The 27,752-nt window shown below is 32.6% G+C and overlaps 1 protein-coding gene and 2 long non-coding RNA genes across 7 annotated transcripts in view; 2 read left to right on the forward strand and 1 right to left on the reverse strand.

The window, feature by feature from the left end:
• The first annotated feature begins 767 nt into the window (after window positions 1-767).
• Window positions 768-2,295, forward strand: LOC118647136. 2 transcript variants are annotated; one of them, XR_004964450.1, is made up of 2 exons: window positions 768-1,852; window positions 2,143-2,295. It is a non-coding gene; the product is annotated as an uncharacterized LOC118647136 (long non-coding RNA). The 2 variants fall into 2 exon arrangements; XR_004964451.1 differs by having other exon boundaries at window positions 768-1,765.
• A 549-nt stretch (window positions 2,296-2,844) lies between these two features.
• On the reverse strand, window positions 2,845-3,381 carry LOC118647137. The gene is made up of 2 exons (XR_004964452.1): window positions 3,082-3,381; window positions 2,845-2,934 (listed from the first exon to the last, which is right to left on the reverse strand). It is a non-coding gene; the product is annotated as an uncharacterized LOC118647137 (long non-coding RNA).
• A 1,444-nt stretch (window positions 3,382-4,825) lies between these two features.
• Window positions 4,826-27,752, forward strand: part of LOC105838432 (tubulin-specific chaperone D) — a 139,066-nt gene continuing 116,139 nt past the window's right edge. For 3 of the 4 annotated variants that reach the window (XM_012683985.3, XM_012683986.3, XM_036290966.1), the window contains exon 1: window positions 4,826-5,601. In XM_012683985.3, coding sequence (XP_012539439.1) covers window positions 5,033-5,601 — 569 coding nt within the window. In that variant the 5' untranslated portion in view covers window positions 4,826-5,032. The remainder of the gene's footprint in view (window positions 5,602-27,752) is intronic. The other variant, XR_004964306.1, reaches the window with a different exon arrangement.

Genomic DNA, 27,752 nt, shown 5'->3' on the forward strand with positions numbered 1-27,752 from the left:
GCAAGAGAAACGTATTCGCAAATTCTGATCTTACAGAAAAGTTGGAAATTTATTGGCTATCGTATGGCTATTAACCAATAAACTTACAACTTTCTGTTAGAGCGAGTATTTGCGTATACGTTTCTCTTGCGAATGACTTCAAGAATCGAGCCCCTGAACAAACTACAAAAGATTCGCCAATGGCGAACACAATTTTGATTGGTCACTTGAGTCACATGGTTTATCCGCCATTGCGTACCCACGCTGGGCGAGGAAGAGGGGAGAGTGCTCTGTGTTGAGCAGTATAGGTTAAAGGAATATGTGTTAAAGAAATTATAAGGTAATTCAATCTCTGCACTCTCACTATATTTTGACGATACACTCAGGAAGAACAAAAAAAATTAAATTTGCATCTGTTATATGGCTGCGTACAACTTGGAGCAGGCTCGGGTTACACGACATTGGCTTAGTTTACATCGTCAAAACCTTAGTACGCGTATTAAGTTTGGTGCGCACCAAAGCCTTAGTACGGGCGCGTTTACATCGAATGTACTAAGCATGTACTGTGAAAAATATAATACAAATTTAATTCATATTGATGTCTCCTACTAAGACATTTTCACACCGGTTTTTAGATTTTAGCACTGAGGTTATGCTCAATTGCCAAATTCTCTCTAAAATGCGTTTTATGCGTTTACATCGACATTTGTATCACTTGGTACGCGTATCAGTTTAGTACGATACTCCTACTTGATACGCTCGTACCAAATTGATCCGGCAGCGTTTACATCGTGCGTACTAAATATTTAGTACGAATTTGATACGAATATGGTACCTGATACGCGTATCAAATGCACGATGTAAACTAAGCCATTAGTCCGAAAACTAGATGGGGAAAATGTTGGTACCAACAAAATTCTCTAGACATTTCAATTTCAATTTTTACAGGTTAGTAACATTGTTTAAGTAGTAAATCCAGCGGTCGCAGATTGCGGCCACGGTAGCATACGGTTGTATGGAGAGGGGATTAAGACTAAGAGCAAAAACCAATCATATTAAAGAATAAGTGAGTGCTCAGTATATGATTGGTTCTTGCCCTTAGTCTTCATCCCCTCCCCATGCGACCGTATGCTACCGGGGCCGCAATCTGCGACCGCTGAGTAAATCTACGAGTGTTCGGAGTTTCGGAGACGTTTTGACATATGCGCGCGCCAAAATAATAAATATTAAGTTAAATTGTAACATGTAATTGAAATTAATGTTAAAAAATTACAACTGAATATTAAGTACATAGAGATGAACAAGAAAAAAAATGTTTTATATATTTATATGTAAGAGAAGAAATTTTAATAAAATATATTAATATATTAAACTATACTAAATTATATTTTTATTATATTAAATTAATTAGTAATAATAATTTTCAATTTCTTTGATGTGCCTTGACAGACAAGATTTATGATTAAAATCTGGTTTTCCATATTAAAATCATTGTCAGCCGAGAAACAAAATCTGTGCAAAATAAAATAAAAACATAAAGAAGGAAAAGGGAAAGAAATAAATGGAGAATAAAAATATATATCAGATAAGTAGCTAATATCTTTATAAAAAATTATGTATTCTATGTGCTTTTTGTAGATGAACCGATTCTTTTCTTGAATTAATTTTTTGTTTCAGCTTCTTAGCCAATCGTAGAATGTTGACAGCTGGATCACCAGAGAACAATTTCTTGCCGAATAAAGCTGTCAAATTCTAAGCCTGCTACTTCTTCGAGTATGTCAAAATTGTGAGCAAAAAAGTTGAAATTATATTGTAATATCAATTAGATTTATCAACGGTGCAGTAACAGATTGATACAACAAACTGAGAGCAGGTTTGTCGAAATTGTTTGTTCTACAAAGCATATGTGCTGTTTGTCCCAGCAATGTACCGACATTATTTAAACTAGAAGAGATCCCAGATAGCACGGAGAGTTTAAAAAGAACTCAATTGTACGTTACCAATTATGTTACCAATTATGAATTCTTTTTGAATCTCTGTGCTATCTGGGATACTATTGTGTTTATCGTCAACCTGTCATGAACGCTTTCGATAGACCTGCTCATTGTTTACTGTTATTTTGTTATATAGTCTGCTGATCGGTATACACCTTTTATCTTTCAGCAAACAGAAAATGTGCTACCTACATTGGCTTTTACAAGAATGGGTTTAGAAGTAGCGATGGATGCTTGTCCAACAATCGAAGATCATTTCATAAGTGAATACACTATTTGATGTAAAATAAACCAAAATTATCTTTTTAAAAACGGTAAAAAAGACGCCAAGTGTATGCTGTAGAAAACACCTCTTCAATGTAAGATAGTCTTCATCTAATTCAACCCAAGTAATATCACGAGCCTTCTTATACTATAACTAAAATGTAACTTTAATTATTAAACTAATAATTATTTTAAATGAATTATACTCACAAACACACACACACACACACACATTAACTACAAAAATAATGATATCAAAATATTTCTTTAACGATAATTTGTTTTACTTCAAATAGTATATGTTTACTTACGAAATGATACTCGATGTTACAATGTGATATCAACTTTTTTGCTTACAATTTTGGCATACTCGAGGAAGTAGCAGGCTTAGAATTTGACAGCATACTCGGCAAGGAATTGTTCTCTGATGGTTCAGCTGTCAACATTCTACAATTAGCAAAGAAGCTGAAACAAAAAATTAATTCAAGAAAAGAATCGGTTCATCTACAAAAAGCACATATAGAATACATAATTTCTTATAAAGATATTAACTACTTATCTGATATATATTTGTTTATTCTCCATTTATTTCTTTCCCTCTTCCTTCTTTATGTTTCTATTTTATCTTGCACAGATTTTGTTTCTCGGCTGACAATGATTTTAATATGGAAAACCAGATTTCAATCATAAATCTTGTCTGTCAAGGCATATCAAAGAAATTAAAAATTATTATATTACTAATTAATTTAATATAATAAAAATATAATTTAGTATAGTTTAATATATTAATATATTATATTAAAATTTCTTCTCTTACATATAAATATATAAAACATTTGTTTACCTTGTTCATCTCTATGCACTATATTTTTAGTTATTTGTGTAATTCTTATTCATTTATTAAATCAAATGTCATAAATCATTTATATAATATTTATTGTTTGACATATACGCGCGCATACGTCAAAACCGACTCTGCAAACCTTGGATTTACTACTTTAACAGTGTTACTAACCTGCAGAAATTGAAACGGTATTGCCTAGAGAATTTGGTTAGTACCAACATTTTCTCATCTAGTTTTCGGGAAAATGTCGTGTAACCGAGTTTGTAGCAGGTAACCTAAAAAGTACGACATAAATAATTTGATTATTACAATTAAAAATAATCTGTTTTCAATGTATGGTAAGATTATTAACTTCATTAAAATAGTAATTATATAACACAATCATGTATTTTTAAAGTATTGTCTAAAGTAATATTAAAGAGATTATTTTATTTACAAATATTTTATTTATTAATTTGTCTATCAAGTTTCTATTATAACGTATATCTAACGCATATCTAACGTATATCTGTTTACAATATATCTTAATTTACTATGCACTTGTATTACAAATTTAAAAAATTTATTGTAAACATTATTATTAGTTTCACATTAGTGAAATATTCATGCATAATATTTATACATAAAGATATATGATTTTTTAAAATAATGATAACACCATGCAACTTATCATTAACAGTTGTTACAAGAAAGAAAAATATTTATACTTAAATTTTTATTTTACTTGTAATCTAAAAAATATTATTAATAATGATTTATTTAGTAATTTTACATAATTTATCTCATTTGTTTCAAAGTGTTAACACCATCCGTTTAATAAAAGATGACTTTTCTAATATATATGTTAGTTAATAATAAATAATAACATTTATTGAGAATCAATGTTTAATTAAAATATATTAGGTTTTGAAATAATACCGTTATGATAGAAACTTGATAGACAAAATAAATATTTGTAAATAAAATAATCTCTGATATTACTTTAGACAATACTTTAAAAATACATGATTGTGTTACATACAATTACTATTTTAAAGTTAATAATCTTATCATACATTAAAAACAGATTATTTTTAATTGTAATAATTAAATTATTTATGTCGTACTTTTTAGGTTACCTGCTACAAACTCACGGAACTCGCAACTTGCTCGTGACGATTTGGCTATGGGCCACCGCACAAACTTTTCCATAACGCGTTACGTTACGTTAAGTACTCCATACAAACCTAAGTTGTACTTAAAATTTAACTTAAATCAACGCACAAAGAAATCCTTAACGTAAGAACTTAAGAACTTACGTTAAGGATTTCTTTGTGCGTTGATTTAAGTTAAATTTTAAGTACAACTTAGGTTCGTATGGAGTACTTAACGTAACGTAACGCGTTATGGAAGAGTTTGTGCGGTGGCCCTATACCGGACAGCATTGAGTTGTCACGAATCATGATGATAGTAGATGGTTGTGCTTATCATATATTTCGGTCCTAGAGAAAATTACTCGGATACCCATTATCGTAAACACCCAGTGTCTCCCTGAACGCACCCCTAGTTTACATCGAGCACTTGGTACGCGTATCAAATAGTAAATAACTAGTGAATGTGTTTAATCATTGGCTGATCAGCTTAAATGATACGCGTACCAAGTGCTCGGTGTAAACTAGAGCATTAATACAAGCTCTATGGACTTACTACACCTATTGTAGATCTGCCCTTACGACTAAAACACTCCATTGTAGATGGCCCTTAAGCATCTTATGTACAATATGGCGATTTCATGCTTGGAGCTGATTGGTTCCATTTGGTCTTATGCTATGTTTATGTAGCTTATGTCATTTTGAGTGTGATGGGCCAAAATAATCAAGATCAGTTTGTGGTTATAATTATTCAGACGACGGCGAACGTTTTGTCGTGCCATTTGTGATCCACGCGAATCAACGCGAATAGCTCGTTGCGTATGCAATCGAGCGAACAGCGAAATTCGATAAAAAGACTCACATATACGATGGCATTGAACGATTGCGTAGACCCGGAGCGGGTAGTATGTGGCTTTAGCGCATTCAAGGAAATAGACGAAGTGACTGCTTTGATAGCGGAGTTGAACCAGCCCAATCTGCTGACGAGTCACGTCGAGCGAAACAGAGATCGCTTTAATTTTATCTTGTCCCAATATCAGGATCAGCATCATCTTCTAGATCCGTATCTCGAGCGTATCCTGGGATCCTTGCTGTTGGTCATCAAAGATGATGTATGCCCGGAATGTGTCAAGCACAACGCGTTCAAGTATCTATTTATCATCATGTCGGTGAAAACGTATAAGAGAATTGTCACTTATCTTCCGCACGAAGTGGCGGACCTTCTGCCAGTGTTAAGAATGCTCGAAAAGCAAGACCCGAATGATGTAGAGACATGGGAGACTCGATATGTCCTGCTTATTTGGTTGTCCATAATTTCTAAAATACCTTTTCCTTTGTCTCGTCTGGAGACATCCAAAAATATAGATCTGGAGCAAACCATTATTGTCAGGTATTCATTGATATTATTTAGGATTGATAATTTAATTCTAAAACTTTGATATTCAAACTTTGAAGCTTCAAAAAGTCAAAATTGTACGAGCATTAATAGTATCACAATGAGTACATATTTATAAAATTATATAATAAAATTTAAAATAAAATTGCAAATGTTATAATTATTCTATTAAATTGCAAAAAGCAACTTGTAATTATTTTATAATAACTCCTAATAAGTTTATAATTCTGTTGTAATTTTTCATTTTTAAAATTATTGTTTTACTGTTGAGAAAATAAAATCGATATCATGCTTATTTGAAAATAAATAAAATAAATTTATAATAATAATAGTTAATTCCACGAATTTATAAAAAAAAAAATAGTAAATTAATTATTTGACTGATAAGTTTTAAATAAAAATGAAGTAAAGATTTTCTATTTTGGTCTGCAACAGGTTTTGGTGCTGAATATAATTTTTTTTATTAATTTAATATTTTTAGCTCATATAAACTGTGTGCTGACAATTTTGTCAGCCTTAAAACTTTTCTAGCTAAATATTAATGCTCTGAAACATCTTTAAGACTATCTTTCTTCTTTCCTGAAAAAACTGGAAATAATTTATTGTGAAAAATAAATATTGATATTTAGTGCTTATGAGCTAAGAATATTAAATTGATAAAAAATTATATTCAGCACCAAGAACTACTGCAGATTGAAAAAGGCAATCTTAATTTTATTATTATATTTGAAATGTATATTTTTACTTTTTCTTTCAATATATTAGAATTTGATATTCAAGAATTTTTGAGATTGTTGATTTTGAGTCCAAAGTCAAAATTTACATAATTAAAAGAAATAAAACAGGTAAATGGAAGTTAATATTGTAATGCAGTTATTTGTTTGCTTCAAACAAATTTCTAATATAATGAATCACATAAAATGTAGAGGATAGTTGCCATAAGTAAATTACCACTTTGTTTTTAGGTATTTCTTAAACAAAAACAAAATAAAAGAAACAAATACAAACTAGAAAGTATTTTCTAGCAGATGGTATAGTAGTTTTTACTATAGTAGTTTTTACACATTATGCACATTTTGTAGTAATTAATATTTTTGCAACAATCCACAAAAAGTGTTTGAGAAATTGGATTTCCTGAGTGAGTTAGACAGTAACAGCAGAAATTATGACCTTTCAGTTTAGTCCCATAGTGGAAGAGTTTATACATAATTATAAAATAAATTGAAAAATTAAGTAATAAAATATATTTTAATATTTTAAACAATAAAGTTTATAAAATTAATATGCTAGAATTGAACATATCTTAACCCTCCAAGAACTAGATGGAATTAAATTAATTTCAATGGTTTTAAAACTTGTATGTCTCTCAAAATGTGATACAAGCGATCTGATTTTTTGAGTAGCTGGAATTGAGATGTTGCCGCTTCGTGCCGGTATAATAAATCAGTACGGCATATAACATCATAATGTGAGCACATACTTAAAGTTCTATTTGGATTTGGATCTATCTGTTCTTGTTACATTGAAATTTTAGGATAAAATTAACCCCATCTAGGGGTTAATTTTAACCCCTTGTGATTTTTATTCACTTGCTTTGCGGACGGTTAAAAATAGAAGCAATATAGAGATTAGACATTAAATAAACAATTTATTTAACTAACAGAAAATTTATTTGAAATAAAACTTATATTTGAGAAGGAACGTGCTTTGGTGTTTATGCTGCAAACATATCTATATAGAGGTAACATGCACAGCGATTTTATGAGAAAAATATGAAAGTGAAAAATATAAACAAAACAATTTTAAGATTCTACAAATATCTACAAATATTCTAAAAATAAAATCATATAATATTATCAATAATATACTCACTATTGTTTAAAGAATGTAATTTGCAAGAGAATATTACGCAAATTTTATTCTTTATTGTGAAGATTTCATTTTTAGTAAATTTCATATAGAAAAAAGTAAATGTATTTAGCAAAGTAAATGTAAGCAAATGTATGCGCGTGCATGCACCGCACGCACGCCGCAGAGGGGCGGGAGGGAGGGGGGGGGAGGAGATAGGGAGAGGGAGAGAGGAGAGAGAGAGAGAGAGAGAGAGGGAGAGAGGAGAAGAGAGAGGAGAGGGAGAGAGGGAGCGGGTTCTCGTGGGGCGAGTGCTGGCAATGGAGAGATTGTCTGCGGGGAGTGGCGCGAGAGAGGGAGATTGGAGCGCGAGGCGCCTGGCGCTGCGGGCTACTACGAAGGCTGGCGCTTGCTCGTCGTCCTGTCTCGCGTTCTCGCTCTGTCTCGTCGTGCTCGTCGCTCCGCGCGCTAGACACGCGCGGGTCTTCTCTCGAGCAAAGTCTAACTAACTCTCGCTAGAATCATTGAGCCCATACACTCTCTTTGGCTCTCCTCCTCGTCGCTCGAGATAGAGCCTGCCTAATAGCGCGCGCGCGTGTGTGTGTGTGTGCATAAACATACTCAGGTAACAACGCTAAACATACGTATACATCACGCTTTGTTTGTACTCTTAACCACTTAATCAGCAGCAGGTATCGATATTTTCAACCTTTGAATTTTTATAACTCGAAAACTAGCCATTTTCAGATCTAGTGCCTATGATTAAGAGGTCATGAACTACAAGACTGCAAAAGTCTTGTAACATACATCAGTTTTAACCAATTTGACTATACCCCTTTTTCTATTTGTTTTGTGCAGTGTCCTTTCTTAAAATGCAGGTTTCAATCTGAAGTCAAAATTTATCAATTTTTTAAATATTTAATTTAATAATGGACCAAAAATTATAAAATGTATATTGATTTTTGTATGTTTTTTAAATTCTTATTGTACGTGTTGTTTACAAGTTAATTTTTCACATTTGTAATCAACGACCCAAAAACTTCTGTATACATTTTAAATCAGAGGTCGGCAAGAAATGCACTTCTCGGCCGATTTCAGCGAGCTCCGCCTCCCACTATTCCTCTTGCCCCGCGTGCCGCGCGGGCGGCCTACGAACCGTGCGAGGCTCAGGAGCGTATCTCTCGTAAATATATCTTTCCAATAGCTTTCCTCGTCACCCATGAGGTACTATTGTCGACGCGTTTTTTTTTAAGTGGTATCCCCAGTAGGCCTAATCCACTGATGACAAAAATGACCTTTTGAACGATGAATAAATAGGAATTAAATAATTAATTAAAAAATTTAAGATTTTCGAGATCTTTTACAAGCAAGAGAAGAAATATCCGAAACTTTTATATTGCTCGTAGCAAGCCGCATAAGACACGGTAAAGAATTGTCGCTTAAACGGGAACGTTTCTCATTTTTTATAATTTTCATTTTGGAAAATGAAGTCTCGCATAGATATGTGGACCCAAACATGGAATATATTCGAAGACCAAAATCATAAAGCTTGGGATAAGACGACTTTGATAAAATTTTAAAAAAATCTACACCGGTTTTGTTGCTTGTTTTTAACGATATGTCATTTTGTAAATCACATAATTCATCTTGCAAATCAAGATGCTGTTCTTCGATTGGCGCTGTAAGGGGATTTTCAAAAAGAATTAATTCGTTTCTAAGTTTTTCAAAACATATAAAACGCGAATCAAATTCTGCTATAAGGCTATCTATGAAATGCATATATTCTTTAAAATTGCTGTTATATTCTTCAAGAAGAATCTGACAAGAAGGAAAATAATGAAAAATATTATTATTTAAGTGAGATTTGAATAACTGTAATTTTCTACGAAAAGAATCGACATGACTAACTAATTGGGAAATATTTTGATTTGGTCTCTGCAGCTTTAAATTTAGAAGTCTAAGTTGATTAGTCATGTCAGTAATAAAAGCGAGTTCGGAAAGAAATGTTGAATTTTTCAAAAAAGAGATATATTCCTCAAATTTTTGGTTATTCATTTCTTGCAAGAAAAGGAGGATCTCTTTTCTTATTGCAAAAAATCGAGCCTCGATACCGATGATGGGATATATATCAAGACTTTGGATGCAGATTATGAAGACATTAAATCTTTAAATAATCTAGATGTTAGTAATACTATACGATGTGAAAAACATATTAAGAATTGTGCATTACAAAATGTATTTAAAATATATAACTGGTGGTCACAATATCAAAATAATTGTGGAATTTTTTCAAAATAAAGAAAAATAAAATGCAATAAAATGTTTTCTATCCTTTTCCCATATAAGATATAAGATATATTGATGTATGAAATGGATATAAGATATATAGATGTATGAAATGGAATATGATATGTTTAATATGCTCTTTGACTGAGACATTGACCGAGATAATATAAGACGATCTCGTTGATAAATCACGTACAATAGAAAAAATTATATGAAGTCACGTACGATAGAAAAAATTATACTTTAACACAACTTTTTTCAATTTATTTCACAAGTGATAGTTCAATATCGGCTCGATGGCTATATGATATAGTTTGATAGCTGTACGATGCAGTTCAATATCGGTTCGATAGCTGTATGATACAGTTTGATAGCTGTACGATGCAGTTCAAAATCGGTTCGATAGCTGTATGATACAGTTTGACAGTAGTTCAATGGTGGTTCAATAGCTGTATGATGCAGTTTGATAGCTGTATGATGCAGTTCAATATCGGTTCGATAGCTGTATGATACAGTTTGATAGCTGTACGATGCAGTTCAATATCGGTTCGATAGCTGTATGATACAGTTTGATAGTAGTTCAATGGTAGTTCAATAGCTGTATGATGCAGTTTGATAGCTGTACGATGCAGTTCAATATCGGTTTGATAGCTGTATTATACAGTTTGATAGTAGTTCAATGGTGGTTCAATAGCGGTTCAATAGATGTGTGATGCTGTTTGATAGCGGTTCGATAGCTGTACAATGCAGTTTGATAATGTATGATATAGATGTATGATATAAATACTCTTGACGAAAGCACCGATATTCGACACATGAGTCAACTGAGTATTTTTACTCGAATCATTCAAAATGATTTTTCATGTGTCGAGGAGCTTTTAGATTTTGTATGTTTACGTGACACAACAACGGGTCTCGATATTTTTTTGGCAGTCGAACAAACACTGAAAAAATTTAACGTAGATTTTCGTAAATGTTCTTCGATTACGACTGACGGCGCAAAAAGTATGACAGGTACAAAAGTGGGATTTGCTGGTCAATTAAAGCAGCGAAATATTAATATTCCAATTATACACTGCATAATACATCAAGAAGCACTAAGTGGTAAAGTAGTAAAACTGTCAACAGCTATGGAGACGGTAACAAAAATCATTAATATTATTAAAGGTGGACATAAATTTTTAACTCATCGAAAATTTCAATTATTTCTCGAAGAACATAATGCTGTTTATACCGATGTCCCACTCCATTGTCCAGTACGTTGGCTTAGTGCTGCAAAATGTTTGGAAACATTTTTTGCAATAAGAAAAGAGATCCTCCTTTTCTTGCAAGAAATGAATAACCAAAAATTTGAGGAATATATCTCTTTTTTGAAAAATTCAACATTTCTTTTCGAACTCACTTTTATTACTGACATGACTAATCAACTTAGACTTCTAAATTTAAAGCTGCAGAGACCAAATCAAAATATTTCCCAATTAGTTAGTCATGTCGATTCTTTTCGTAGAAAATTACAGTTATTCAAATCTCACTTAAATAATAATATTTTTCATTATTTTCCTTCTTGTCAGATTCTTCTTGAAGAATATAACAGCAATTTTAAAGAATATATGCATTTCATAGATAGCCTTATAGCAGAATTTGATTCGCGTTTTATATGTTTTGAAAAACTTAGAAACGAATTAATTCTTTTTGAAAATCCCCTTACAGCGCCAATCGAAGAACAGCATCTTGATTTGCAAGATGAATTATGTGATTTACAAAATGACATATCGTTAAAAACAAGCAACAAAACCGGTGTAGATTTTTTTAAAATTTTATCAAAGTCGTCTTATCCCAAGCTTTATGATTTTGGTCTTCGAATATATTCCATGTTTGGGTCCACATATCTATGCGAGACTTCATTTTCCAAAATGAAAATTATAAAAAATGAGAAACGTTCCCGTTTAAGCGACAATTCTTTACCGTGTCTTATGCGGCTTGCTACGAGCAATATAAAAGTTTCGGATATTTCTTCTCTTGCTTGTAAAAGATCTCGAAAATCTTAAATTTTTTAATTAATTATTTAATTCCTATTTATTCATCGTTCAAAAGGTCATTTTTGTCATCAGTGGATTAGGCCTACTGGGGATACCACTTAAAAAAAAACGCGTCGACAATAGTACCTCATGGGTGACGAGGAAAGCTATTGGAAAGATACATTTACGAGAGATACGCTCCTGAGCCTCGCACGGTTCGTAGGCCGCCCGCGCGGCACGCGGGGCAAGAGGAATAGTGGGAGGCGGAGCTCGCTGAAATCGGCCGAGAAGTGCATTTCTTGCCGACCTCTGTTTTAAATAACTGGGTTTATTTTTTGCATTTTTAATGTGCTATTAAATCTGTCATCATTTTAAACTTTACAAATTTTTTTAAGGGTCTAGTGGAATAAGCATGTAAAGTCTGCAGATATTGGATTCAAATTTATATTGTAAGTTTACATCAATGTGACATAAAATTTTTCTAAATAGTAATTTGATATCTCCATTGTTTTAGGAGATATAGAAGGGGGAAAAAATTTTAAAAAGTCATTTTCTCGAAAACGGCTTGACCGATTTTGATGAAAAAAAAAGTTATTAAAATCAAGGAGACAATTTTCTAAAAAATTAAAAAAATGTTTTGACAAAAAATAGGGATTAAACAATTTTTTCAATTTTTAAAGAATTTTTTATAGATTATGTTTTTGATTCACAACAACCATATTTAATATAAACATTTCCTAAAATATCCTTTATAACATATATTTTTGCTCAATTTTTTAATGTGGTACAACATAATGAAAAAAAAAAAAAAAAATTACTTTTGTGACGCTACGCCACTACTTTGGATTCTTGTCAACTTAGCACATCATATTTAAAAATCCAAACGTTTCTTTAGAGTTCTAGTGTTCTTTCAAATAGTTCTAGAATTCTCTGTAAGAATATTCAAGAGTTCCGTTGACTAAATATAAAAAAATTGAATTTAAAAATAAGGTACGCTAAGTTCAGGTAGCGCACCGAATCGTAAAGATTAATTATTTCTTAGAAGTTCTAGCTTGGTTTATAATAGTCTACAGTTCCTGATAGTTTATCAATAGTTCTAGCGAATTAATTAAAAAAAAAATTAAAAATATGAGGTTTTGACCTTCCATGGTAGTTCAAGTTTCAAAGAAATGAACTTTTATTGTATTTTTTTATAGTTCTTAAAGAGTTCTATAGTTTCTAAGAATTTTGACGCATTTTGTAAAGAGCTGCGTCAATTAATTAATTTTAATCAATTATTTAAACTGACTCTGGCGCACCATCTACGAAACGTACAGTGTGCTGACAGTTCCTATTAGTTTTTTAATAGTTTTCGACAATTCTCGCATAGTTCCAACTATTTCGATGCATTTTGCAAAGAGTTTCGTTAATTATTTAACCAGGCCGCTGGCGCACTATTTACGAGACGTTGCATTTTGCAAAGAGTTCCGTCAATTTACTACCTTTAAACAAGTTGGAATTGTCAAAAAATATCAAAAAATCTGCTCGCTATGATATGACATTTTAAAAATATTCTTTATTTTTTTTATATTCTTTGCAAAATGCACCGAAATAATTGGAAGTATGCGAGAATTGTCAAGAATTGTCAAAAAGTAATAGAAACTGTCAGTATACTATACAGCTCATAGATGGTGCGCCAGGGTTGGCTTAAGGGGGACGTCTACATTAGGAGGCCAAAATTAAGCACTTTATGATTTTTTTTTCTAATGAAACTAAGCAGTGAATCTTTTTGCGATTTTTATCACTTATTGTGCATGTCTTTAGGTACTCAAAACAATTTTTATTACAAAATTTTATTCATTTAATTATAAGTTGTAAGCAAAAATGCATAACTGCTTTGAAAAATTCTTTCCATACTGCGTGCATGATAACATCCAGTAGAATCAACTGAAAGGAAAAAACTAAAGTTTTTTGTAAAGTTTATGAGTATCGCTTATAAGTGAACCTTTTTTTTATAAGCGAGATGGGAATGCGTTTACGCATTCCCTCGCCGATGGTTTTCCAACTGGCGAGGTTTATGTGGGATTAACGGGCTTGTGAGAGCCGGGCTATTCCCAACTCTCACGCGTGCAAGGTCCGTACTACTTACTAAACCCACTTTGGTGGCTAGGGGCTGCGTGTGATGGGAGGCCCCCCGGGGATCGCTTTCCAGCATAAAGAGGGGAGGGGGGGTGACACAAGGGAACGGACAGAACTGTCCCTCACCGATTTTAATGAGTTTTGGATATGTTGTAGAACATAAAAAAATATTTGACCCATATTTTTTTTTAGCGGCGTATCTCGACGTTTAGGGGTTGAAACCACTCCTCGAAAATAACGCGTTTTTTCGTTTTTGGCGAATATCTTTGAAAATATAGGGTTTATAAAAAAATGATTTATACAAAAGTTTTATGGTATTTTATATTCTTTACAATAGTATATTTAGATTTTCTAAAAATTTCAAACTTTTTAATTTACCCCACCCCCACCCCTTTTTTCAAAATTTTGAAAATTTTGTAAGGACAAAAATTAAAGAGCATTAAAAGCCAAATCCATCCAAATATAATAACATATGGGTTCCATCATTTTCAATTATTGGCAAAACGAGATGATAATCTCGTGCTATAGGCGCCGTGCTAGAAGTTGCGTTATTTTTTTAGTCGCGTCACATTTAATAACTGCCTCTCCTGCGTATATTTTTATATTAGGACATAAAAACCTTAATTACATAATACTCAACGTATTACACGATATAAAGTATAAATGCATATATAACATATATAACAAAAGTAGCATATATATAGTATACGTATATGCGTACGTACATTTTCATTGTTACAAATGCTAATATAGATTAATATAAAGCAAAATATTTTTTTAATATTTAAAACTGCAAATACAATATAACAAAATATACAATATTAAGAGAGAAATATAAAATATAAACTGCAATAACTATTTGCATAATTATATTATTTACACTATATGCACATAGCACACTCTGATAATAAAGATAATATAATTATATAATTTAATTTAATGAGTTTGAAAATACATTTAAACGGATATATATATATATCCGCAGACGACATAAGGGCGAATAAGTTTAATATCAGTGTTGATAGACGGGCCGATTGTTCTCGCGCAGGCGCATCATATGAGGCTTCAGTAAAATATCCATTAGTAATAGGAAAGCGATCTTTGGTCCCTATACAATTTTTTTGCAAATTTATAAAAACGTTAACACTTTTTATATATGTAACACGCACGCATATATTTGCATATCATTTGCATGTATATTTGTGTATATATATTTAACATAAATTAAGGAATTAAAAATAATTTGCATTTAATAATAAAAATCAACTTAAAAACGAAAAAAAGGTAAATTTTTGGAATAAAACATATATTTAAATTGAAATATAATATTTTATTTGGCGGAACTCATACAAAATACCGACATTGGTCACAAGGCTAAGGGAAAACCGCCAAAAAATCTTATCAGTATTCATCGAATACGATATTTATAAATTATTCTATTTAATACAAGAAAATATACATGCATGTTAATATACAGGGTGTAATGTAATCGGAAGCCATCCCGTAATGGAAAGATAGATGGGATCGAGATGAACATAAAAGTCCAATATTGTCTTGGGTTAGGTCTATCAATAATCGAGATATAAATTTTTCAAATTGTACGAATGAGAGCGCGCCGTGTGAAGAGCCGAGACGCTCGAGCTGTAGCGCGGCCCACTGTGTCGAGCATTGGCTGCCGGCGGCGGGGGGAAGAAGGAGAAGCGGTGCCGCTGCCTGTGCTTCGCCGCCCTCGCGTCTCACTGCACCGCGCCAATACTCGTGGCAATGGCAGCTATGCACATTCGCGATTACTTGACAAATTAGGACAGTTAGCAAAGATATGACAAATTAAAACCGTAATAAACTGCTGTGATTAGGAAAGTCGAAAGAGCGAAAGCGATAGATACTTATGGAATCTACAAATAATCTAATTTCTATCGTAATTGTGAATAAGTAAATTAATAAAAGTTTTTCGTACATTCACGAAAGATTCTTTCTTTTTCTTAAATATCTTGTATCATGCCTGATCTAACGATTTCGTGATTAAATTATACGATACGATCGTAATTATACTTGGAGATGTTAATGTCACCAGTATGGTTAACAACAAAGCGTTTTCTTTCGTTATTATACAATAGAGAACTTAAGTTTACGAAATATTCCAACAGAACTATTAAACACGATGTCTCCGTAGATATTTTGTCATATTCCAACGAGAAAATATACTTTCTTAACAGGAAACGAGAGAACGATAGACAATGATATCACTTCTTGAAATTCTTTTTTTTTCAGACAAGTGGATTACGAAAGAGAAACCAATTAGATTTTTGTATTTTTCTTGATATCTATTCTGAATCAATCAGTAAAAATCTGTTGTAATTAATAATGTAATTAAAGATAAAAGAAATTCCGAGTTCCCTATCGTTATGAAAGAAAAACTCTTCGTTATATTAATAACATTTGATATTGAACATCTCTAAGCATAATTATCGTAGAAGGCATAATCTATTGTGAAATCGTTACATCAAGAGATATTTTTCTATCGTGTTATGAACAATGAGTGTAACATATTATATGGATATATCGCGCATTTTATAATTTTCTAATTAAATATTTACAAAATGAGAATGTATGAAGAATCAATCGTAGATATTAATTGTGATAAACCTTTGTTAATTTAACATTCCATGGAAAAAAAACAATAAGAAACGATGAGAGAATTTGATGCGGCAAATATTATAATACACTTATAAAAGAAAATTATTACTTTAAGAATCAATTGTAAATTTATGTTAATTTTTTATTAATGTTTTCATCAAGGATTTAACAGTACGACACAATTCGATAAGAAACAAAGTTAGAATTGTATGATACTGTAAATAAGATATTTAAGAAAAAGAAAGAATCTTTCGTGAATGTACGAAAAACTTTTATTAATTTACTTATTCACAATTACGATAGAAATTAGATTATTTGTAGATTCCATAAGTATCTATCGCTTTCGCTCTTTCGACTTTCCTAATCACAGCAGTTTATTACGGTTTTAATTTGTCATATCTTTGCTAACTGTCCTAATTTGTCAAGTAATCGCGAATGTGCATAGCTGCCATTGCCACGAGTATTGGCGCGGTGCAGTGAGACGCGAGGGCGGCGAAGCACAGGCAGCGGCACCGCTTCTCTTTCTTCCCCCCGCCGCCGGCAGCCAATGCTCGACACAGTGGGCCGCGCTACAGCTCGAGCGTCTCGGCTCTTCACACGGCGCGCTCTCATTCGTACAATTTGAAAAATTTATATCTCGATTATTGATAGACCTAACCCAAGACAATATTGGATTTTTATGTTCATCTCGATCCCGTCTATCTTTCCATTACGGGATGGCTTCCGATTACATTACACCCTGTATAAAAGGTGTTAACGTTTTTATAAATTTACAAAAAAATTGTATAGGGACTAAAGATCTCCTTTCTATTGAAAAGATCTTCCTTTTAATATAAATGTACGTACGCATTAACGTATATACATATATATATATATATATATATACAGGGTGTCCCAGAATGAATAATTTTTATTTTACAGAGTGAAAGAGAATGAAATTTTAAACTAAAAGTTCCTTTAAAAATTTTGGCTTAGACTATTATTTACTGAATTATTAATAAATAAAGTTGATCAATCAGACGGCGCGCGACCGGCATATGCAGCAGCGTAGCGTGCCATGTGGCTCCACGGGCTCTCCACGCGCTTATTACACATTCCCTTACTTAAAACTTTATTTTTATTTTTTATATTAATGAATAATTAAATAAATAAATTTAAATTAATAAATAAATAGAGAAATAAATAACTAAGTAAACTAATAAGTAAATAAATAAAAATAAATAAAATTAGAAATTATTTTAATTCCTTATTATTTTTTATTTTTAGTTGTTAATTATTTATTTGTGTACTTGTATTTATTTAATTATTTAAAATATTTATTTGATTCAATTATTTAATTCTCATAGTTGACTTAGCAGCGATAGACAAAACTAACTACGGAGAGTGTGTTATACAAAGGTATAAAAAAAAATTGCTGATAAACCCTTCTATACCAATATCAAAAAATTAAAGAAATTCATACGTAATAAAAAATGTGTGTTACAAAAAAATTAATTGGCTTATATTATTTAATAAACTATTTTTTTGCACGTTTATGCACGGCACACAACATTTTTCTGTTTGTATTCGTGTGGATAAGAAAAAAATTGATCAGTTTTTATGATATCTGGTATTTAAGGGTTTTTTAGTTGCTAAATTTGAATTTGAGTTCAAAATTTTAAAATTTAAATCTGATCCAATATTACTATATTAAGTTATACCGTTACATCTATACTGCATTTGGAGCAATAGCGACTTATTTATTTTGTGTTCAGTGATCCACGGAATTTTGAAGCACTAGATTTTAATCAAATTTTAGTTTTTTTCAGCAATCATATGACGTTTGCCATTTTTTATATATTTTTTTTGTATTTAGCGACTCACAAAACTTCAAACACTAGGTTCCATCAATCAAATAATTTTTGTTCGGGCAATTATACTGGGTCCGTTATTTTAAACTGAATTTTTTAATTTTTTATTTTAATTTTGTATTCAGTGGCGCCCAGAAAACTCTTAAGTTTCAACTTTTATGAAAATTGGATCAACCAATCAAAGACAAAACGATGTGCGCCACATGACGTCAATGCTCACAGAAGCACAACAGTTTGGCGCCAAATGGCGTCAGTGCCGTCGAAAGTTTAATTAATTATTTATTAAACGAAAACGTATGCTATATAGTATATATATAGTATATCATCATCATATACATATATAATTCGCGAACGTCTGCATGTATCCGGGGAATACTCTGTCATTTGTGGTCCGATCGTCATGCCACAGCTATCTGTTTGGATTTTTCATATACAGGTTGTTTCATAAATGATCGGCTTTTCTTTTTTGAAAAACCCTGTATATTGAAAATCCAAACCCATAGCAGCCTCCCCCGTTAAATTTTGAAAATTTTGAGACTAGTTTGCATGAAGATTGGACCACAAATGCCTGTGTTTTTTGCGGTTACCCGGACGTCTATATGTATGTCCGCGGACTATTTTATCATTTGTAGTACGATCCTCATGCCACAGGCACAGTATAAGTAATACAGTAGCGACAGTGAGCGTCGGCACCTTTGATGTAAGTGGTAACCGTTCGCATGACCATCAGCCATGTTCCTGGTTGTAGAAGAGCGCTTTATTTGAACAATATTAAGAGACGTAGTCGTATCTCGCGCAAAGTATTTTAAATCAGATTAATTTTAATTTAATTTTTATATAACTATTACAATTTTTGTGTAAGTATATGTAGATTAATTTTTTATTACTAATGTCATTATATTTTAGTAACGTATTAATTGAATTATAAAATCAAAAAATATTAAAGTAAATAGAAATGACTGTAGTCTCATTTTATATATGTGTATATATATACAATATAAATTCTTAACCTATTAAAACCAATTATATATTCAAGGAAAAATAACATATTTTATTGACAATTACAATATATTACAAATTGAGCTTTTTATTGTGTAGCAGCATAGTTGAATATCCATTAACACTCATTTTTTAATATTACAACAAATTTCACTTTAGCTATATTTAGCTTTTTTTTTCACTATTCACAAAATCGCTATGATAGCTGATGACAGCTTGCCATGGGAGCCATATTCTTGGTTGTACAGCCAATGCATGCGCAGAAGAAAATCAGACTCAATTTTTCTCTATTGTCGCTACTGTATACTTATACTGTGCCACAGGTCTCAAAATTTTCCACTTCTTACGGTTTTTGCCGCTGTCTGCTTGGATTTTCCATATCACAAAATCTACAAGCTGATTCATAAATGATCGGCTACTCTTTTTTTTAAACAACTTGTATATAGATAATCCAAACCCTTAGCAGCCTTCCCCGTTAAATTTTGAAAATTTTGAGACCTGTGGCATGAGGTTTGGACCATAAATGACGAAGTATGTCCGCGGACATACATACAGACGTCCGGGTGGAAAAAAATGTGTAAAAACACAAAAGAGAGGGACTTTAGCAAAATCAGAAGTTAAGAAGAGAAAAAATAGAGGAACAGGGAGGGAGTTTTAGTGGGTAGTCTGAGGCAGTCGCATACCGCTGAGAAGGGAACGAAAATCCGAAAGGATATCCTGGAAACAGGGGTAATGCGATGGGCCTTAAGAGTCCCACACAATCTGAATGGCTGGTATACCAAACAGGAGTGCGTAAAAGCATTTCCTCCTACCCACGGAAAAAAAACGGGGGGAATCCCACGCGTAGCGGCAAAGTTTCAATCATTTGAATATTTCTATTGAGATTTTGCGAAAGCGAGAGGGACGGAGAGAAGGAAAGAAGAGAAAGAGAGAGAGGAACGCGTGAAGAAAGAGCCTTTGAGCCCGCGCTTCGCGCAGGCAAAAAAACTAGTTTATATATAATGACGTGACAGTTGCAGGCTGTTGTTGCAAGGGCCCAACTGCATTTTCACCACGCGAGTTCTGCGTCTTCTCGCTTGGGAGTAGGTGCGTTTCGTGTCCGTGTGCCGTCTTGTGTGCTTTTCTGATTGTTTTGAAACGTTATTTTGAGAGTGCGTCGAAAGTTAGCGATCGTAAGAAGTTGAATTTTGTATAATTTTGACGCCTCGTTGGAAGACGCCAGGAGAGCGTTGAAATAATGGAGAAGAACGAGCTGCCGCCGAGAAATCGTCGAGACCCCTTGAGGCAGGGACACGCAGGTCGTATCACTTTTTTTTCTGTCATAAAAATTACTGCCTATTTGTGAGAATTTCGATACTGTCGCGAAAATGAACCACAGGATCTGAGCAGACTCCTTTTTCTGGTGTATAAACGGAACGGTATCCACACAAATCCCGACGAAAAGAGTAGAACGGAAGACATTATTTCCCACTGAGCCATGAGGCAAGAGTCGGGGAGCGACATCCTGAAGAACGGGGATACGGCCGCTCAAGTAGGACGGAGCCGTCGCCGACGAAATTGAGAAGAATCTTGTCGTGAAAGACATCCATATTTAAGTCTCGCGGATCTACAAGTGCATAGCGACAGCGTATATCAGGAGATTTTAGGTGTTGATTGTTTGGCAACCGGGTGCATTGCCTGGTGCGATGCCCGGTATGACGGCCGGGCGGTGTTGCACGCGTGAGGTGTCACTTGACACCTTTATCGGTTGCGACATTCTTTGTGTGAGTGCATCACACTCACAACAAATTTCTTAAATATTTATTAAACGGTTTTTAAATGTTGTCATAATGATATATACAACGTTAAAAACTACATATTTAGAAACGTTACTATGTTAGTGAATAACATTATAACGTTGCAGTAATGATTTTTTGCTTATTGGAAATCGTTTTCTTCCCGACTCAAAGTTAATTCGAGCGAGCACCGGCTCGGTGTACGCGGATTATAGTCGTCGCTTTATTGTGTGTTTGAGGCCACGTTATTATTGTATTCGTCTGAACTCGTAAATATAATTGTTGATTTTATTTTAAATTGTGTTTAATTTGAGATAGTTTCTTTCGCTTTTCTCCAGGTAGCAAGCCCACGTCATTTTGACGTCCCAAAATGATCATATCTGGTCATATGTCGTCAAAATGACCATTTTTTTACATGACCTAAAATTGACGTCATGATGACGTCATTTCGAAGTCATATTTCAGTCATGATCTGACGATTATTTTCCCAGACAGCACACATCCAAAATCGGGACATAAAGACGTCATTAAGACGTATTTTAGACACGGTCTAAAGCGGTGTCTATACAACGAGATTTAAGGCGTAAGGCATAAGCATATTATATAAGCATATTATATTCAACTTTAAGAGAACTTTTTTAAGAAAACATTTAGATATCTTGGAAATAATTTCAAAATGGTCACATTAACCATTTGAACGCTTCAAAGTCTTAATGCTAAATAGATCGCAATTTCCATCAAATTATAAAGGTTATGGAAAAAGTTAAATTTAACAATGAAATTAATAAGTAAATAAGTTAATGCTATTTATTTTTAATATGTTTTGCAAAATTTAATTGCTTTTATAAAAAATAATATAATTGCGACAGTTTATAACATATAGGTATATGTAGACAATAAGTACCCATATCTATGATTCAAACTGGCGTAGCAGATAGAGTACAAGGTTTGTAATCCTAAGGTCCCGGGTTCAAAACCTATACTAGCGGCAAGTAAGAGTAAAATAAAATAATATAATTTAAATTTAATTAATTAATAAAAATTTGTCCCAAATTTAGTACGTACTGTTGATAAGAATAATAAAAAAAATGAAATTTTTATTTTATTTTTTTATCTCTAGTTGCAGTTTAAAGATATCCGATTTAAGAAATCTTTTAGATATTAGTTTCATGATATCTTTCTGTTCTCAAAAAACGACGCATTGGTTAACATTCTGACATTATATGTTATCTTTTAGAAGTCTCTTTATGTTATTTACAGATTTTCAGAAACAGGATATCTTTTAGAGATCTTTTTGACAACATATTGTTCACGTCATTCTATGACGTCAAAATACGGTACATTTCATGACGTCAGGAATTTGTGACATTTGACCGTCATTTTAACGTCATAAGGGCGTCATTTCGTAACGTCAAGAATAGTTAGTAAATGACCATTTTGGGACGTCAAAATGACGTGAGTTTGCTACCTGGGTCCGATGTTAACCGCCTTTACGAACCTCTCTTTCTACCATTTTTCAGGACTGAGTAGTCGGCTATCGGAGCTGCCGAAGTTGTCCGTATCGAATACATAATAACCCTGCTAAAAAAATCCGATAGAATCAGATAAGAAAAAGTTTTATCTAATTGAATCGTGTTTTTGGTTCGTAAATATTAGATCGGTTATCTGAAATATACGATAGGCTTTCTATATTTCTGTATCGTATTTTTCATATAGATTACCTATCGTTTTTAATCAATTTCTATCGTCATGTTTTATATAAATTAATCGTATTCTATCGTGTTTTTGGTTCGCAAATATTAGATTGCTTATCTGAAACTTATGATAGACTTTTTATCTTTCTGTATCGTATTTTTCGTATAGATTACCTATCGTAAATCTAGTTCAAAAAATGTAAACGTTTTACTTTTCTTGTACAGAATCGTTTACTCAATTAAAATGAGTAAATTATAAAAGTAATGTGGCAGTCGTCTTGCACATCGTCCTCTCGTAGCGAAAGAAACTGATTATTGCTTGTCTTAATTGTATTGCGGGTGGTCTTTATATAGCGGGTCGGCTGCATTTGACTCACGAGAGAGTAATCGCCTACCAGCCTATCGGCGGCGCTGCGTACTAACTAAAAAGTTGGATAGAAAATGATAGAAACATATAGAAATTTGGTAGAAAATTTATAAAATTCTATCGTTCTTTATCGTATCTCAATTAAACGATTAAAACTTTATCTGAATATGGATACTTTCCTATATGATCTTACCTAATTATCTTACTGAATAGAAAAATTACGATTTAAAGTCTATACAAATAAATCTGAAATTGTCCCTATATGTTTCTATCAAATATATGTTATGGAACATGAATCGTTTTCTATCGTTGTCTTTATAATAAGAGATATTTCAAGGAGGAACAATTATCACAGGCACACAAAAAAAGTGATCCGCCGGACCAGACTAATCAATCCTTATGTATTTTGACTCGCTAAATCCGAATTCAAGGTCAGAATTGCAAAGTTAGCTCGCATTTTCTAACCTCAAAAAAATTTTTTTTTAATGTTGGTCTGGCGGACCAGACTATATAATCAGTCAATCCTTATGTATTTTGACCCGCTGAATCCAAATCCAAGGTCAGAATTACTAAATTTGCTCATTTTTTCTAACCTCAAAAAAACTTTTTTTTAATGTTGGTCCGGCGGACCAAAGTAGTCTATCTTTATGTATTTTGATCCGCTGAATCCAAATCCAAGGTCAGAATGATTAAATTTGCTCACTTTTTCTAACCTCAAAAAAAATTTTTTTTAATGCTGGTCCGGCGGACCAAAGTAGTCTATCCTTATGTATTTTGTCCCGCTGAATCGAAATTCAAGGTCAGAATTGCTGAATTGGCTTATTTTTTTCTAACTTCAAAAAAACACCTTGTAAAAGCAGCTTGGATCTTAAATGTATAATTTGGAGCGTGCAAGCTTGCGTAAGCACATTATCCGGGGAAAATTCAATACTTATAACAAGTCTGAGCTTCTGTGAATGAATAGCGTGGAAAATTCACTCCCTTTTCCTATTATATTTAACTCTTTTATTCTGACCTTGTATTTGGATTCAGCGGGTCAAAATACATAAGGATTGACTGATTATATAGTCTGGTCCGCCAACATTAAAAAAAAAATTTTTTTTTGAGGTTAGGAAATGCGAGCTAACTTTGCAATTTTGACTTTGGATTCGTATTCAGCGGGTCAAAATACATAAGAATTGACTAGTCTAGTCCGCCGGACCAACCTTTTTTTTTGTGTGTCTGTGTTATTTTATAATTTTGCCGGACAGAACATTCTGTTGTTCTTTATGGTATCCGAATTAAACGATTAAAACTTTATCTGAATATGGATACTTTCCTATATTATTTTATCTGGTTATCTTATTGAATAAAAAAATTACGAGTTAAAGTCTATATAAATTATTCAGATAATTCTATATTCAGATAAAGTTTTAATCGTTTGATTCAAACACGATAAAGAATAATAAATTGTTATGTTCGGCAAAATTGCGAAATAATTTTTCCCTGTTTAAAATATCTCCAATTATATAGACAATGATAGAAAACTATTATAGTATATAACATATTTTTAATAAAAACGTATAGGGACAATTTCAGATTAATTTATATAGACTTTACGTCATAATTTTTATATTCAGTAAGATAGCCAGATAAATTGTATAGGAAAGTACTCATATTCAGATAAAGATTTAATCGTTTAATTTAGATACGATAAGAAACGATAGAACTTTATGTCCGCCGAAATTGGAATACATCTGATAGAAACGTATAGGAACAATTTCAGATTAATTCATATAGAGTCTTATAGACCTTGAATCGTAAATTTCATCTTCAGAACGATAAGTAGATAGGATCATATATAAAAGTAGTCGTATTCAGATAAAGTTTTAATCGTTTATTTCAGATACGATAAGAAACGATAGAACTTTATGTCCGCCGAAATTGGAATACATCTGATAGAAACGTATAGGAACAATTTCAGATTAATTCATATAGAGTCTTATAGACCTTGAATCGTAATTTTCATATTCAGTACGATAAGTAGATAGGATCATATATAAAAGTAGTCGTATTCAGATAAAGTTTTAATCGTTTATTTCAGATACGATAAGAAACGATAGAACTTTATGTCCGCCGAAATTGGAATACATCTGATAGAAACGTATAGAAACAATTTCAGATTAATTCATATAGAGTCTTATAGACCTTGAATCGTAATTTTCATATTCAGTACGATAAGTAGATAGGATCATATAGAAAAGTAGTCGTATTTAGATAAAGTTTTAATCGTTTATTTCAGATACGATAAGAAACGATAGAATTTTATAACTTTTCTATCTGGCAGGAAATCTAGTGTCCGATAGAAACGATAGATTCAGATAAAATTATATTAAATTTCTATCAAATTTCTATATGTTTCTATCAGTTTCTATCGTACTTTTTGAACAGGGAATTGCTCGCCCTTTTGACCGCTCTCGTATCTGGTGCCCATCCTTTTGAGTGATAAATATGAAAACACTGTCACCTTGTTATCCCGTTATCCGGGTCGCAATATATGTATACATATATGTACATGTGTGTAGATATATATATATATATATATATATATATATATGTATATATATATATATACATGTATGTATATATACTCAAGGTGTTTCAGATAAACCGGAGGGGCCGGTATGTACGTATTTTTCATGAAAAACTGAGTCGAAAATGTCAATAGCACAATGTTGAGAAGTTAATAATTTTTAAATGCTGATTCTTTGAAACTTTTCAACCTGACAAAGCTTGCGCCGTCAGACACGGTGCAACCACGCGGCCGGCCGGACGCTTTAATAAGTACCGCTAAACGGCACGGTGTTGAACGAGTATTGCATCGTCCAAATCTGTGAAATTTCTACTAACATCTATTACTGTATTCCTAAATCGAGTCCAATTTAATTGACAAGAAGTAATATCAGTTGCAAATTCGATAAAACATTATTTATAATTCAATGTTCGAAATTAGCTGCCCTTTTCAGCCAGATTTTTGAAGCGACGCCTACTGTTTCTTTACTACCACTCGAGGCTCGGTGGCCGAGCTGCCGATCGCGCATGTGACGCTGTGCTTCAGAAGCGTCCATGATATATACTATGATATATACTACATATGAGATATATTAGGCCGTATTTTCTATCAAATCATAAAATTTTTTATTCTCAATAATTTGTAAATATTAATTTTTATATTTATATATAAGTAATGTAACATTAAAAAAAATTGTCTTTGAAATATTAAATTTTGTATTATAATTATACAATGACGATTATTAAATTACAGTATTTACAATAGTTTTTACATTATCCAGTAGGTAATTAAATCTAATATTAGATTAAATCTCTATGGATATATCATCTTTAGTAGAATGGTGCAAACGATCCAGAAGATCAAATTATAATTATTTAGACTTCTGATTACTTTTATTTTTTTTATACCTTTTTTGTGTAAAAATTTGATTTTTCTGCTAATAATATATTATATAATTTCTGCTAATAATATATTTTAACAGTTTTTATTAGTAGAATAAGCCTATTGGAAAAACTACTTTTAAAAAAACACATCAGCAATAGCATCTTCTGGATAATGTAGAAAGCTATTGTAAATGTAAATACTGTAATTTATATACATATATGATTATCATTGTATGATTATATTATAAAACTTAATATTTTATAAAAAATATTTTTTAAGTGTTAAATTACTTATAAATATAAAAAATATTATTTATAAATATAACAATTATTTAAAAAAAAGTTTTGTAAGTTGTTGGAAAATACGGTCTAGTGCATTTGTCATAAACACCGTGTATTACACGGACGCTTCTGAGGCACAGCGTCACGCGCGCGATCGGCAGTTCGGCAGTCGAACCTCGAGTGGTAGAACAGTAGGCGTCGCCTCAGAAATCTGGCTGAAAAGAGCAACTAACTCCGAGCACTGATTAATAAAAGGTATGTGTTTCTAAAATACGTTTTATGTATAAATAAAATAATAAATAAAATCTGTAAGGAACCAAACCAACCGGCGATCACCGACCGCGATCTGCCCGGCCGATTAACCGCCGGGCCACAATACGGGCTCCGGTCCGTGATAAAACTTTATCATTTCGATGAGACGTCGATTGTCTCAACGGCCATGCGCTTCCCCTCAATATCCCGACCGCCGCGATACATCACGACTGAGCACGGAGGAGACCGAAGACCCTCGAGGGTCCCCGATCCGCCGTCTGGAGTGAAATATAAAACTGCCTCAACGGAGCAAAAATCATTTCTCGAGCGACCGGCACCCAGCTCTTCGTCCGCTGGATACCATTGACAAGATTCTCCGAGCGTATCTTAAGGTAGAGCGTTCTCCGCTTTAATCGACAGTTCTCGGCTACGCTCAATTCCGCTTCCTAACTCCGAGTCAGCAAGCCGAGGATGGAGTGTTCTCCGCCTTCGCCAAGGTTCTCGGCCGCTACTCACTCGACTCCTCACACTGTTGGGTAAACGAGATAGAGTGTTCTCGGTCTTCTCTGAGCGTTCTCCAGATT

This window comes from Monomorium pharaonis, chromosome 8 (assembly GCF_013373865.1).
Source record: "Monomorium pharaonis isolate MP-MQ-018 chromosome 8, ASM1337386v2, whole genome shotgun sequence".
Lineage (NCBI taxonomy): Eukaryota > Metazoa > Arthropoda > Insecta > Hymenoptera > Formicidae > Monomorium > Monomorium pharaonis.